The sequence below is a fragment of the Felis catus genome, chromosome A1 (assembly GCF_018350175.1).
Source record: "Felis catus isolate Fca126 chromosome A1, F.catus_Fca126_mat1.0, whole genome shotgun sequence".
Classification (NCBI taxonomy): Eukaryota; Metazoa; Chordata; class Mammalia; order Carnivora; family Felidae; genus Felis; species Felis catus.
In genome coordinates this window covers 108,024,199-108,040,675 of record NC_058368.1, presented here as the reverse complement: position 1 = coordinate 108,040,675, position 16,477 = coordinate 108,024,199, and the positions used below count along the sequence as shown (strand labels likewise).

Genomic DNA, 16,477 nt, shown 5'->3' with positions numbered 1-16,477 from the left:
TCATGCTCTCTCTCTCTCTCTGTCCCAAAAATAAATAAAAGTTGAAAAAACAATTAAAAAAAATATGAGAGGGTGGACACAGAATAAATAAAACTTTTAAAAGGCAGCAAAGATTTGAAGGGGTATGTCAAATTAAGAAAGGTATTGTTCCTTTAAGGTGGGGCATCTTACATTATGTTGATTACTTCTGGGAAAAAGTCTTTGTAGAAGAGTCCTGGGAGGATTACAAACTACTGATGCCTGGGTCCCAACCTGAGAGTCTGATTTAATTGATCTGGAGTGAGGCCAGATTCAAGAGGATTTTTCAAAAGTTCCTCAAGTGATTTTTAACATGTTGTGCGAACCACTGCTAGAGGGAGAAAAAACTGACGCAAGGAGGGCTTACTTACTGGAGCCAAGACTTTCTGTGGCTGAGAAATTACGTGGTACAGTGTCTCATACAGCAAACATGCTTGGATTATCAAATCTTTTCAGTTACAGTACCTAATTTTTCCTACAAGTGCCCATAAAGCAAGGGAAGAAGGGCGTATACAGTAACTCCACTCCCCAAGACACACTAAAGGAAGAAAGAAAAATGACCTTGATGTGGCTCCCTAGAGTCTCCGAACAGGAACCTCCCTTCCGCCGGGTCTAGCCGGGCGGTTCTTGCAGGCTCCCGCGCGCTCGCTGCACCCCACAGCTCAGGTCGCCAGTGCGCACGCGCCGGAGCTGCTCGGGAGCCCGAGCAGCGGTCCCCGCGCAGGCTTGGCCGCGCACTCCCGCCCTCTGCCCGCTGCCCCGGCTCCTCCCTCCTCCGGAGCTTCTCCCTGGGGCGGCCGCGCGGGAGGGAGGCCGAGATGGCTGATGAGATCGCCAAGGCTCAGGCCGCCCGGCCTGGTGGCGACACGATCTTCGGAAAGATCATTCGCAAGGAAATCCCAGCCAAAATCATTTTTGAGGATGACCAGGTAGAGACCGGGCGTCGCCTCGCTGGCGGGCAGAGGCAGGCCAGTCGCCCGTGGACACGCGGGTTTCCTGTCGAGGGAAGGGTCGGGCGGCGCCGCGAAGGGAAGGGACCCGGTCGCCCCGCGCGGCCTCTGCCGCGGGCCCCCAGCCAGCGGGCAGGGCCGCGGCCACTCCGAGGCGGCCTGCCGGCGCGTGCCGGCGCTCCGGTTACGCGTTATCAGCCCGGGGCGTGGGTCAGGCTGCCCGGCGCCCGCGGGGCCCGCACCGTGAGGTCTGGGCGCGTGTTGGGGACGCGCTGGCTCCTCGGCGTGGGCTCCCGCCGGCTCCGCGGCTGCCTCGGACCTCGCCGGTGTCAGGAATCTTACAATCTCGCCAGCGCTCTGCCTGACAGGGAGAAATCCGATCGCGCCCTGACTCGGGCCCAATCTCCGCGATCTCCCGCGCACAGCGGGTCCGCCTGGGCTTTCCCGGGTGCCTCTCAGCGCCGCGTTGCGCAGACAGCCTGGGGCCGGGTGCACCGGGGTGGCGGGGGCGTGCGGGGGTCGAAGGTCAGCTTCCGCGAGGGCCAGCCAGTCAACCCCACCCCCACCCCTGAGATGAGTGGGTTCTGGGATTTGCTTTCCTTTGACCCCGCGCGGTAGCAATGGTTCCTTTCTTGTTTGACAGGAAGCAGTTTTTCTGCCAAGGGACTGAGCATGTAGTTTTTGTTGATTTCACCGTAGGTGAAATTCTGTTTGAGAAAGTCCGAGTTGATGTGACATCTTGTATAAAATATTTAGTAAGCAGTTGTATTTATGAGTTTGGATCTGAGACAAAGCTGGGCCGGAGGTTGGATGATTTAGACAAATACTTTTGTAACTTTCTGTTGAATTAACTTTAAGAAATATAGAATATAAGGGAAACATTCTTCTGATGCTCCTATGGCATTCTTAGATTCAAAATGTTATCCAAGATTTAATTAGATTCCTTTAGGTGATTTTATTTGGATACCTTTATTTGTCACTAGGAAGAAAGTTATTTTGTTCTAAAAAGTGCGTCTTTTTAAATATTTTCACTTGCTTTTTATAAATTATTGAAATATTGACTTTTGAACCACCTACGCCCCAAGAAGTATAACTGCATGAAGCAGTCTAAATGATACAGCATTTTGTGTGGAGTACTAAATAGAAATACTCCTGAGACACTTGAGTAGGGTTAGGTTCTATTAAGTAGCTTCCGCCTTCATTAGAGAACAAGAGATACAAAAATATTCATGTGGTATGTAATTTGTCTAAATGCTAACTATTCTCCTTGTGTCAATGAAAGAATAGAATATTACTTAAATAGTTGAGTAAGGGGGGAAGAAATAGGTCTTAGTCAAATATCAGACAAATACATAATTACAAAGCTGATCACTGCAGTAAAGGGAAAAAAAAAACAGGAAATTGCACAATCAGGGCTTCTAACCTAGGGACGTTGGGGAGGGGAATCAGATTTCTTTCAGAAATTTTATATATGCTGGGAGCTGAGAAATGAATAGCAGATTAAGTTAGAAGTTGGGGTTGGAGAGGGGAGAGAGGACCATTGCAGTAGGGAATGGTCTTTGAAAAAGCCTGGGAGGGTAGAGAGAGATGGAAGACAATATGATTTCAGCAGGAAGAGTTTGCAGTTTCTACTGGAAAGGTAGACAAGGATTAGCATGCCTAATTTCTACTTAACTTTTGGAATTTCCCTAACTCATAGAGCCTGGGGTAGCTCAGTTGGTTGAGTGACTTCAGCTCAGGTCATGATCTCACGGCTCCTGGGTTCCAGTCCTGCTGAGCTGTCAGCACAGAGCCTGGAGCCTCCTTGGGATTCTGTGTCTTCCTCTGTCTCTGTCCTTCCCCCACTCAGGCTCTGTCGGTCTGTCTGTCTCTCTCTTGCTCTCAAAAATAAATACACATACATACATACATACATACATACATACATACATTTCCCCACCTCAGCATGGTTGTCTGTAATCACCCAGTCAAAATCAGGTTCTTCTATGTTAATCATGTATTTCACCCTTTTCCTTTGTAACAAATAGGTAGATTTCTAACTTAATTAATTATACCCTTTTTTAAGGCCAGCCTTCCCATTAGGCTATAAGTTCCATGAAAAGGGACCATGGGATCACATGTATTGTGTACACTTCTGATTTCTGAGCATCTAATACGGTGCCTCCCATGGGATTAGTGTGAAAGAATAAATGTAGCCTATAAGATGATATACTAAAACTGATTTTTTCCCCCTTATCTCTAGTGTCTTGCTTTCCATGACATTTCTCCTCAAGCACCAACACATTTTCTGGTGATACCCAAGAAACATATATCCCAGATTTCTGTAGCAGAAGATGATGATGAAAGTGTAAGTAAATTTACTAACACAGTTTATTTTCTTGCCTTTTTTTAAAAATTTGGGAGACTAAATTTTGACCTGAAAGTGATGTCACATTTTCGTTTTCCTAAGGACAGTACTGAGGGAACAAACCAGATAATCACTAGGGAAGTGCAATGTATAAATAATTTGAGGGTTTTTTTTTTTTAAATAGAGATATAGTTGACACATAATGTTTTGTTAGTTTTAGGTGTACAACATAATGTTTATATATATGTATATTATGAAATGACCACAGGAACTCAAGTTAATATCTATCACCACAATATTCTTAAACAAAATGGTTCCTAACGAGGAATAGTTGGTGAGACTTATTTTTCCTTAATAAAGAAACAGTACGTCATATAGAGGAAATTCAGTGAGTCTTCTTCTATTAATGCTATTAAAGGAAAGAAAAATCATTATTTCATTTTGCCAGACATACAGGCCTCAGTTAAATATTCTCCTAATGCTCCTTGTGATTGATTGTATAATTGTTTGTAAGTACTGGCTGTTCTCCTTCACGGGTGCTTTAAAACTTCCTGCCTCGTTGATATCAGGCCTGGTCATATGACTTGATTTGGCCAGCAAATGCAAGCAGAAGTGGTATGTCTTGCATAGAAACTGTAAGAGCTAGTACCTGGTTTGTCATGTTCTCTCTTCCCTTTCCCCCTATGATCACACAGAAACTACTCCTTCAGCCTGGGTTTCAACGTGAAAAAAGATGTATTATTTAGAGCCTAGTCTACTTGTGATGAACATGTAGTGAGCACAGGAAATGTATCTTTGTTATAAACCAGTATTTGGGGTGGTTGTTACCATAGCTTAACCATACTTATCCCGATTGATATACTCTCCTATTACAAGAAAGCAGGATATATCTTGCTTTATTAAGAACATTTAAATACCTCTTGGAATATGATTTTACCATTGTTTTAATTGAGATTTACCTCTGATTTGTTTATTGGAATTAGTAATGCATAAATACCTAATCTTAATGGGCTTTTAATTGTAAATTAGGTTGTATTAGTACTAAGAGTTACCAAATAATTTGTCCAGACAGGTATGTTTCAACTTGGTGGTCTTTTAATATTTCAACTTGGTAGTATGTTATTTAATGGCAAAAACTTGTAAATTGCCTATACTTAAGAAACTTTTTTTTTTTCTTTTCCAGCTTCTTGGACATTTAATGATTGTTGGCAAGAAATGTGCTGCTGATCTGGGCCTGAAGAAGGGTTATCGAATGGTGGTGAATGAAGGTTCAGATGGGGGACAGTCTGTCTATCACGTTCATCTCCATGTTCTTGGAGGTCGGCAGATGAATTGGCCTCCTGGTTAAACATGTTTTAGGGATAATTTTCCCTTCTCTAGGCAATGATCAATATTTGCAAGTTCCAATGTTAAATAATATACGTATTTTTGCCTGTGTATGGAGAGATTGAGGGAATAATTTTAAAAGCCCATAAATAATAAAAGATAATGTTGCATGGTTTACAATCTCTCTGAAACCTGTGTTTGCTTTATTAAAAAAAAAATGTTGGAATGTGTGAAGGTAGAATTCATAATTTGGGTATTCTTTTTTCTCCCTAATGTATACTAAACATACGTACATTGTTAAAATGGTATGACTGGTTTCTGAAGACAAATACAAGATTTCACAAATTGAGTTTTAGCTTTGTAATACCCTTTTAGGGTAAAATATTAGTCCAGGTGGAGATTTTCTAATCTAATTCTCTCAATACTTAAGAACAAGAGTATCTGATGTGATTGATCCAGAAAGTGAATGTTTTGGGTCTAAAAGCAATGGTTTTTGTCAAGCCCATGTTCCCCCTGGACTGTTGGGGTAATTTGGAAGGAATAAAAGATTTGTCACAGAATCTTTGATGACCATATGAAGCCATACGTTGTTATTTCTTTCATTATCTAAACTCTCTGAATATTTACTATAATTATATTACTTAGAATTATCTTTCCACATTGAAAACTTATAAAAATATTTTAAGTTGTGCAAGAATCTGGCTGTGTGGAATTAAGGAAGGAATCTCAAGGTCTGAGTTCTCCTTATCAGAACATACTTTTTTAGTCTTGCCTTTCTGCCTTCCACAGACTAGTAGTTGTCTAGCAACCAATTTCTGTAAATAATAGTGGGTGTAACTTTTTTTCCAAGTTAAATCTCCTTTCTTGCTTCATTCATATATGGTACTTTATTGTATTGATTATAATTTTTTTCTGTTCACATTTTGACTTACAAAATAGGAAGTAATTAAATTTTAAAAAGCCCTTTTCTTATGGCATGGGTTTTAATTAAAAAGAAAAGAAAGTAGTTAAGTCTTTTTCAAACATGTACTACAAGTGTGCCAAGAGTTGATTTAAACTCTGCATATCAGTCCTTTCATAAGTCTGGAAAGCAAACTGTTTGAGAGCACCAGCTGATGATAGTAATTGCTTCTTGAAATGCTTTGTGTGATATACAGGATCATTTAATAAAGAGATTTTTGCCTCTACTGTCATAACTTGGAGATATTGCAGGTTCTGTTCCAGACCACTGCAATAAAGCAAATATCACAAAAGTTACAAAAATTCAGTGAATTTTTTGGTTTCCCAGTGCACATAAAAATTACATTTATACTATACTGTAGTCCAAATATGTGATAGCATCATGTAGAAAAAAAAAAACAGTGTACATACTTTAAAAAATACTTAATTGCTATAAAATGCTTACCATCTGAGTTTCCAGTGAGACAATCTTTATTGATAGAGGGTCTTGCCTTGATGTTGATGGTTGCTGACTAGTAAGGTTGGGGTTGCTGTGGCAATTTCTTTAAAAAGGCAGTGAAATTTGATGCACTGATGGACTCTTCCTTTCATGAGTGATTTCTCTGTAGCATACAATACTGTTTGATAGCACTTGACCCACAGTCGAACATCTTTCAAAATTGCATTTTTCTCAAACCCTGCCACTGTTTGATCAACTAAGTAATATTCTAAATCCTTTGTTGTCACTTCAACAATCTTCACAGCATCTTCATTAGGCACAGATTCTATTCACAAGAAAGCACATTGCTCACTCTTAAGAAGCAACTCCTTATAGCAATTTAGTCACATCTCAGGCCCCACTTCTAATTCTATCTGTCTTGTTCTTTCCATAACATCTGCAGTTACTTATTCCATAAAGTCTTGAACCTCTCATAGTCATCATGGAGGGCTAGAATCAACTTCCAAACTTATGTTCATATTGATATTTTGACCTCTTCCATGAATAGCAAAGGTTCTTAGTGGTATCTGGAATGATTAATCCTTTCTAGGAGGTTTCCAATTTACTTTGCCCAGATCCATCAGAGGAATCTATTCTATGGCAGCTACAGCCTTAGGAAATGTAGTTTTTAAAGGGTAAGTCTTGAAAGTCAAAATTACTCCTTAATCCATGGACTGCAGAATGGATGTTGTCTTAGGCATGAAAACAACATTAATCTCATTCTACCTCTCCATCAAGGCTGATGACCAGGGTGACCAGCTACATTGTCAACGAGCAGTAATATTTTTAAAGGCCTTTTGTTGTTTTTTTCCTTAGCACTAGGTCTCAATGGAGGGCTTAAAATATTCAGTAAATACTGCAAACATGTTGTAAACAGATGTGCTGTCATCCAGACTTTGTCCGATTTATAAAGCAAAGGCAGAATAGATTTAGGATAATTTTTAAGGGGCCTAGCAGTTTCAAAATGGTTAATGAGCAATGACTTCAAATTCATGTTTCCAGCTGCATGAGCCCCTAACAAGAGAGTCAGCCTGTCCTTTGAGGCTTTGAAGGTAGGCACTGACCTCTCTAGCTATGAAAGTATTAGCATCTTTTTCCAAGAGAAGGCTTTTTGGTCTACATTGAAAATCTGTTGTTTGGTATGGTCACCTTAATTAATTCTCTTCACTAGACCTGAAAAATTTGTTCAGCACTTGCTGCTTCCTCTTGCAATTTTATGTTATGGAGATGGCTTCTTTCTGTAATTCTCGTGAACAAACCTTTGCTAGCTTTAAATTTCTGGATCCTTCTTTCCTCTCTCAGCCTTCGAAGAACTGAAGAGAATTAGGGCTTTTCTCTGGATTAGGCTTTGGTTTAAGGCAATGTTGTGGCTGGTTTGATCTATCCAGACTATTAAAACTTTTCTCCATATCAGTGATAAGGCTATTTGCTTTCTTATTCATGTAGTCACTAGAGTAGCACTTTTAATTTCCTTCAAGAACTTTTCCTTTGCATTTGCAACTTGGCTAACTGGTACAAGAGGCCTACCTGCCAACTTGTTCTGTCTTTTGACATGCCTTCCTCGCTAAGCTTAATCATTTCTGTCTTCTAATTTAAAGCCAGAGACATGGAACTCTTTTCAATTGAACACTTGGAGGCCACTGTAGGGTTATTAAGTGGCATAATTTCAGCATTGTGTCTTAGGGAATAGGGAGGCCCAAAGACAGGGAGAGAGATGGGGAAGGGCTAGTTGATGGAGCAGTGAGAACACACAACATTTATCGATTAAATTCTCTGACCTACATGGCTGTGGTTTGTAGCACATCAAAATAATTACAATCACAGATCACCATAACAAATATAATTGTAATGAAGAAGTTTAAAGTATTCCAAGAATTACCAAAATGTGCCAAAGATATGAAGTGAGAAAATGCAATTGGAAAAATGGCACTAATAGACTTGCTTAACATAGGATTGTCACAAAGCTTTAATTTGTAAAAAATGCAATATCTGCATAACGCGGTATCTGTGAAGTGTAATAAAATAAGGTATACCCCTAATAGCTCATTAAGTTTTCTTCCTAAGTATATTTATTACCATTCTATCCAGTTCCATAAACTTCTCAGGAATAGTTACATGCATTTGTTTTTTAGAGTAACTTTTTTTTTAGATTTTTAAAAATGTTTATTTTTGAGAGAGAGAGAGAAAGCACAAGCTAGAGAGGGTCAGAGAGAGAGAGAGAGGGAGACACAGAATCTGAAGCAGGCCCCAGGCGCCAAGCTGTCAGCACAGAGCCCAATGTGGGGCTTAAACTCACAAACCATGAGATCATGACCTGAGCCAAAGTCAGATGCTCAACTGACTGAGCCACCCAGGTGACCCTAGAGTAAATTCTGATGTTTCTATAGCTGGTTTCTTTGTTTCATACTGAAGATTAGGCAGTTTTTCTTAGAAATGCCCTTGGTTTAGGGGTGCCTGGGTGGCTCAGTCGGTTAAGCATCTGACTTTGGCTCATGTCATGATCTCGAGGTTCGTGAGATTGAGTCCCGCATCGGGCTCTGTGCTGACAGCTCAGAGCCTGGAGCCTGCTTCAGATTCTGTGTCTCCCTCGCTCTCTGCCCCTCCCCTGCTCATGTTCTGTCTCTCTCTCTCTCTCTCTGTCAAAAATAAACGTTAAAAATTTTTTTTAATAAAGAGAAAGAAATGCCATTGGTTTAACATGGATTCACTGTACTTTGTTTTAAAATGACCTGATAGTGATGGAACTGACAAGGAGTGATCAGATTTCAGCATGTTTTTGAAGTTAAATCTGGAAGGATTTGCTAATGGGTAAATATGGGGGTAAGAGAAAGGATGAAGGATTTATTATTTCTCAAGAGTCTGTGGACTGACTGGGTGGTTTTTCTGCTGCTTTGGACAGAGTTCGTTGTGTCGCTGTGTTCTCTTGAAGGTTGGAAGGTCCAAGATGACCCCACTCAGATGTCTCATGTTGGTAATGGAAACTAACTGTGGTCCTTTGATTCTCCTTTGTATGGCCCCTTATTCTCTTGTAGCTTAGACTAGCTTACATGATGGTCACATGGTGATAAACACCCCAAACCCAGTGTAAAATAATTATTATTTCTCATCGTTTTGTGTGTTGGTTGGGTGGTTCTGCTTATCTCACCTGGGCTCACGCATGTAGGTTGGATAGAATGGATTCTGAGAATTGGGATGGCTTGGCCTCTTTCCATGTCTTTCACCCACAATATTCTACACAGCTTAATGTTCTCAGGGCAGCATTCAAGAGAGCAAAACCAATTCTGTAAGACACCTGAGGCATAGGCTTCAGAACTCAAGTAACACCACTTGTACCACACCTTATTGGTCACAGCAAGTTAGAAGGCCAGCCTAGATTCAAGGGTTTGAAGACAGAATGAAGTATGCAAGAAGTATATCTCTTTTTTGTTTTCTATAACAACTTTTCTGTTTTGATTCTCTGATCCAGCATGGTAGGAAATTCTTCATTTTAGTCAGTTTAGAGTTTCCCCCGCCCATCCCCAGGTGTGTACCTAATTTATGGAGGGTCTTGTATAATGTCATGGTATCAGGTGCCATCTAGGCCTAGGTGTCATCGGTCTCTATAGTCTGCTGGAGACTTTCATTATCTCACTTAATCCTTATTTACTGATCCCTGTAGGTTGACGCTTTGTAATAATGATGACCAAGATTATGACAGTAATTATGACAGTTTTATCATAGTATTACTAACCATTGCTATTTATTCAGTGCCTACTACGGGATAGGTGCTGTGCTCTATTAAATACAGTATTACTAAAAAAAAATAAATAAGTAACTCTGTATATGTCTATTATATCCTGCGGCATTTGCTCAGAGTATTATATGTGTAATGGATGCTTGTAATTATTGGTGTCCAGCATTTGAACCCTGTTCGCATCTGAGGGATTCCTTGCCTCCCAAAAGAGAAGCTGAAGTGAACAGATATCTAGTATTCTAGCTCCTCTGCCAGCTGGGATTGGGGCCCTTGACTTAGGCTCTGCCAATCAGATACACTCATCTGGGATTTTGAATTTGAAACTAATGACACAAAGAAACAAGGACAGTGGAGACTTCTTTCTGGTGTCAGTGGCAACAGCACCCAGTTGGCAGGCACAGCAGTGTCTGTGTTGCCAATCGCTGGATCCAGTATTGAATACCAGGGATGATAACGGTGCTAGCTGTGGTTCCTGGTTCAGTGACAGTGGGAGCAGAGCCCCACCAGACTAGCGCTCTGGTTCTGTTTTTGGGTGTGGTATTACTTGCATAGCTTCTCTTTCTTTTTGCCTGTTTTCCCAGTTAATCTGTGACTAGCCATTAAATATGGTTTCAAGAAATTAATGTTTGGAGAAATTTTTAGTCGGAATGGTTTAGACAATAGATTCTCAGGGAAAGGTGAGGTTAGGGGGTGGAGAGCCACGATTAGTTATTTGGCCTGGTTTGGAAAAAGACAAGGAGAATCCAGCTAACATTAAGGAACTGTATTTTTATAGCCCATGGTAAATAGTAGTAAGTAGCTAATCAAGTCATTCTGTGGATCACTTGTACCAATACTACCAACTGAAGGCAAGGCTTTGGGTCTGCCCAGTGCTACGGCCATAGTACCGTATGAAGGGCAACCAGAATTCAAGGATGGTGGAGGTATTGTGATTGCTTCTGATTGCTTGCTGAACAGCTTTAAAAAATGAATTACAAGATTTCTTTACTTTTTCTTTCCTTCCTTCCTTCCTTCCTTCCTTCCTTCCTTCCTTCCTTCCTTCCTTCCTTTGACAAACTAAGATTTCTAAGTTAGTAGTTCAAGTTAGCAGTTGAAACCCAAAGGCTTTCTATGACAATGCTATAAAAATCTGAGAGATTGTTCCAGGAGATAAGCTCTTGTAGCTAGAGAACTGAAACAGTTGTAAGCCAAACAACATTTTGATCCTCAAGGTTGCCATGTTTCAATTCACAGCTTTGTCTAGACTCTTATGAGGAAGTTAGAGTATCGATAAGCAAAGAATGGTATCTGAATACTTGGAATGAGCTATACTGGACAATTTTGCTGACTCAGAGCATCCCACATTCCTAACCTCCTGAGCCTTTCTTCTCAGCTGAAGCAGCCTCTTCTCTTGTGTAAAAGGTATCGGTTGCTTAAAGAACCTTCCCAATTATTTCTCTTATATACTGCAGCTATTCCTGTACCTCATTCTTGAAAAAGAAAAGTAAACTCCTCAGGCGTAATCTTCCATGCATCTCTTACATTTCTTTCTCTGCAGTTTTATCAGAAGATCCCAAGAAACCCTAAATGGTACATCTGGGACCATTCTCAGAACTGCAGAAAGAGAAGTCGCTAGGTGAAAAGAACACTTTCTACTACTGACAGGAATGGAGAAAGGCTGAAAACACCCAAGAGTTAATAAGCTAAAAGTAAATTAAAAAGATAAAAAGTAGACGGGTGCCTGGTGGCTCAGTCAGTTGAGCATCTGGCTTTTGATTTCGACTCAGATCATGATCTCACAGTTCATGGGATTGGGATTCTCTTTCCCACTCCCTCTGCTCCTCCCCCCCCCAAAATAAACAAATAAAAACATTAAAAAACAAAAGATAAAGAGCCTAAAATCAAATACAAAGAGAACCAAATTAAATCAACTATATATAAATCTTAAAAACAAACACACACAAAATATAACTCAAGTTACTTTTTGTAAAGTTTATTTTACTTATTTTGAGAGAGAACAAGAGAGAAAGAGCATGGGAGGGGCAAAGAGAGAGGGAGAGAGAGAATCCCAAGCAGGCTCCACACTGTCAGCCCAGAGCCCAATGTAGGGCTCAAATTCATGAACCTTGGCATCATGATCTGAGCTGAAATCAAGTCTGCTTAACTGAATGAGCCACCCAGGCACCCCTCAAGTTACTTTTGAACACAACACATGGACTCTAGATCCTAAACCAGATAAATTTTGAGGACAAGGACAAATGCAAAGAAATCTTGAATATTATCTCATGGGCTTGCTGTTTGCAGTATTGTTTGTAGCTCTTTCTGTGTGTATCATAGGATAGAACAAAGTTAATGGTGTGAATGAGAGAGTTTTCATTGTGCCAGAAGGGAGATAACGATATGGAACAGGAAAAGGCGAGAAAGAAGCTCATGAAGTTGAGAAGTACCAGTATACATTGATAGTTTAAAAAAAAGGCACAGTCTTATCCACTAGGCTTAGTGACAGTAACATTACATAAACACCTAGCTTTTGGTCTTTAACTACTGTTCCTGATTAAAAGGTTCCTTGAAGAAATGGCTGATTCCAGGTGTGGGGAAGGGAAAGTACAAGGTGAGCATTGGATATCTTGTTTGGGTATGCTGGGCAGAGGGAATGCTCAAAGACTGAGGAGGTCATGTCAAAAGGACACAGGAATTTGACTGAATGAGCTCCAGGTGGCCAAATGTGGGATAGTTAGAGCATAAGAATAATTAATAATGGGCACGATACATGGAGAAATAAATATGTGAATCTATATTGAGAGGTACCTGGGTGGCTCAGTTGGTCTAACTCTTGATTTCAGCTCAAATCATGATGTTACAGTTTGTGGGATCAAGCCCTGTGTAGGGCTCTGTGCTGACAGTGCAGAGCCTGCTTGGGATTCTGTCTCTCCCTCTCTCTGCCCCTCCCCACTCGCACGCACTCTCTCAAAATAAACTTTTTTTTTTTTTTAAATCTGTGACTTTATATTGAGATGACAGAGAGAGAGTGTGTGCTTTTTTTTTTTTTTAGCATAAGCGCCAACTAGTAATTGTAGAAGAAATGATCAAACGGAAAAAAAAATCACAATTTTTCCACTCACTACATAACATATATATAACAATATAACACAATGTAACAACTGAATCAGTCAAGGATCATCAATGAATGCTAACACCAGAGGGGGATATGGTCTCAAAGCATCACTTTACTGGTTTGCAATCTCAGAGTTTCTTAGGTGAAATTCAAAACCGGGCCCCAAATGTGCAGTGCAAGGAAAAACTGAAGAAATAAGCAGATCCCTCCAGACTGGTGGGTAGCAGTTTTGTTGTTTTTTTTTTTTTTGAAAAAAAATTTTTTAGTTTTATTTTTTTTTGATAGAGAGAGACAGAGCACAAGTGGGGGAGGGGCAGAGAGAAGGAGACACAGAATCTGAAGTAGGCTCCAGGCTTCAGGCACCGAGCTGTCAGCACAGAGCCCGATGCGGGACTCAAACTCACAAATGATGAGATCATGACCTAAGCTGAAGTTGACGCTTACCAGACTGAGACACCCAGGCGCCCCTGGTGGGTAGAAGTTTTAATAAGCAGGGGAACTTACATAGGAGGCTTGTCTTGGGCAGCCTTGAGATGAGTAGATCTCTGGATCTGCCCACGAGAATCTTCAATATTTATTTAGAGGTCTTAACAGAGCTCAGGCACATATGCCATCCGGATAGTCTCAACAACATATTACTCTCTCTAGGCTGCATCCTTGAAGTGGCTTCTAGTATAGCAATAATAGGTGGAATGTAGATTCCTAGGATAGGGGAGAAAGTAAGGAGGCTCCAATAGCCTGGGTCTAGCTCACAAGTCAACCACACTGGTCACATCCTCTCAGTGACCTCCTCCAGTACACTTCCAAATCACTTATTAGTTACAAAAGGAGAAAGTATGTATTCCAGTGAAAAGATCCGCTGGTTATTAGCACATTAAATATGTACACAAAAAAAAAGCATCACCAATAATGGTGCAATAAGGAATACATGACACTATCATAGGGTATTATCTTGCTAGATGTGTTTAATGTGAATCTAATGATGAAGAAACAATCCAATAAATGTTTAAATTCAGAATATGGGACATTTTATAAGACAATTGGGTTAAACTTTTTTAAAAAAGTCATTGTCATGAAAAGCATCAATACTGCAACTATCAGTATCATAAACAATAACCACCACCACCAAAAGGTAATTATATTCTTAGATTAAAAGAGGCTACAGAGACATAACATAAGACAATGTATTTCTAAAGATTGGATCTTGGATTAAAAAACAGCTGTAGGGGTGCCTGGGTGGCTACTCAGTTAGGCATCCAACTTTTGATTTGGGCTCAAGTCATGATCTCATGGCTCATGAGATCATGCCCCACCTCAGGCTCTGTGCTGGGTATGAAGCCTGCTTGAGATTCTCTCTCTCTCTCTCTCTCTCTCTCTCTCTCTCTCTCTCTGCCCCTCCCCTGCTCATGATTTCTCACTTTCAAAAATAAATAAAGAAAAAATAAAATATTAAAAAAAATCCCAAAACAGCTATGAAAGCTTTCATAGCTGCAACAACTGGGAAATTTGAATATAAACTGTATATTTGAATATATATATATATTATATATTGAATATAAACTGAATATAAACTATATATCTATATCTATATCTATATCTATATCTATATCTATATCTATATATATATATAGAATATAAACTGAAATTTGAATATAAACTGTATATTAAATGACACTATTGAATGGTTAACTTCCCTAGGTGGGTTACTCTGTTGTAGTTTTATAGGAGAATATCCTTGTTCTTAGCTGATGAATGCTGAAGTATTAAGGGATAAAGGGAAGTGTAATGATCGTTGCAACTTATTCATTAACAGTCATTCTCTATTTCCTTCTAAACCTACTGACTCCAGCCCTGAACAACCACTATTTTCTGTCTTTATGGAGTTGCTTATTCTGGACACTTCAGAATCATACAATATGTGGTCTTTTGTGACTGAATCCTTTAATTTAGTACCCATTTTGTAGCATGTATCAATACTTAAGTCCCTCCTATATGACACCTTTTGGTTTTCCATTCATTGGCTGATGGACATTTGAATAGTTTCCACATTTTGCTCTTATGAATAATGTTGCTATAAACATCTGTGGGCAGGTTTTTGTGCGGATATAGGTAATCTACCAATTTAATTGGAATAGGAATTGCTTATATGGTTACTCATTTGGTCATATGGTTAGTCTATGTCTATAGTCTTTTATGACATATATAACATAGAGACATATATGTCTACATTCTTTTTGAAAATTTGCCAAAATGGGGGCTAACCCATTTTCCTAGTCCACCAGCCATGTATGACAGCTCCAATTTCTCTACATCTTGGCCAACACTGCCGTTTTTATTATAGTCATCCTAGTGGGTGTGAAGTGGTATCTTGTGGTTTTGATTTGTATCTCCCTAATGGAGATGATTATCTTATCTATTGGTTATCTTTTCATGTGCTTATTGCCCATTTATCTATCTTTGAAGAAATGTCTATTCAGATCATTTGCCTATTTTATTATTTTTTTTTTAATTTTTTTTTCAACGTTTTTATTTATTTTTGGGAGAGAGAGAGACAGAGCATGAATGGGGGAGGGGCAGAGAGAGAGGGAGACACAGAGTCCGAAACAGGCTCCAGGCTCCGAGCCATCAGCCCAGAGCCGGACGCGGGGCTCGAACTCAGGGACCGCGAGATCGTGACCTGGCTGAAGTCGGACGCTTAACCAACTGCGCCACCCAGGCGCCCCTGCCTATTTTATTTTTATATCTTATTTTAAAAAAATATATTTTAATGTTTATTTATTTTTGAGGGATAGGCAGAATATGAGCGGGGGATGGGCAGAGAGAGGGAGACATAGAAACTGAAGTAGGCTTCAGGCTCTGAGCTGTCATCACAGAGCCTGATGTGGGGCTCGACCTCACAGGATGTGAGATCATGACCTAAGCCAAAGTCGGACATTTAACCAACTGAGCCACCCAGGTGCCCTTCATTTGCCTATTTTAAAAATTGTCTTGTCTTTTTTTTTTTATTTTTGGGACAGAGAGAGACAGAGCATGAACGGGGGAGGGGCAGAGAGAGAGGGAGACACAGAATCGGAAACAGGCTCCCGGCTCTGAGCCATCAGCCCAGAGCCTGACGCGGGGCTCGAACTCACGGACCGTGAGATCGTGACCTGGCTGAAGTCGGACGCTTAACCAGCTGTGCCACCCAGGTGCCCCATGGCTTGTCTTTTTTATTAGACCCTTATTAGATATAGGAATTGTGAAAATTTTCTCATTCTTTGCATCACCTTTCCTCTTTCTTCATGGTGTCCTTTGAAATACACAATTTTTTTTTTATTCTGAAAAAAATTTTTTTCTCTTAAACTTTAAGCCCAATGTGGGATTGAACTCATGACCTTGAGATTAAGAGTCACATGCTCTATCAACTGATCCAGCCAGCCCCTAATTTTTTTTTTTTTAATTTGAGTATAGTTGACACACACTGTTACATTAGTTTCAGGTGTACAACTTGGTGATTTGACAAGTTTATACATTATGCTGTGTTCACCACAAGTATAGCTACCATCTGTCCCATTACATTGTTATTACAATA

At 40.1% G+C, this 16,477-nt stretch overlaps 1 protein-coding gene across 1 annotated transcript; it reads left to right on the top strand.

Moving 5' to 3' along the window:
• The first annotated feature begins 731 nt into the window (after positions 1 to 731).
• Positions 732 to 5,216, top strand: HINT1 (histidine triad nucleotide binding protein 1). Its single transcript, XM_023254816.2, has 3 exons — positions 732 to 947; positions 3,211 to 3,315; positions 4,499 to 5,216. Exons 1-3 carry the CDS (start codon positions 837 to 839, stop codon positions 4,661 to 4,663), a joined length of 381 nt encoding a protein of 126 aa, XP_023110584.1. The 5' UTR covers positions 732 to 836; the 3' UTR covers positions 4,664 to 5,216.
• The last annotated feature ends 11,261 nt before the right edge of the window (positions 5,217 to 16,477 follow it).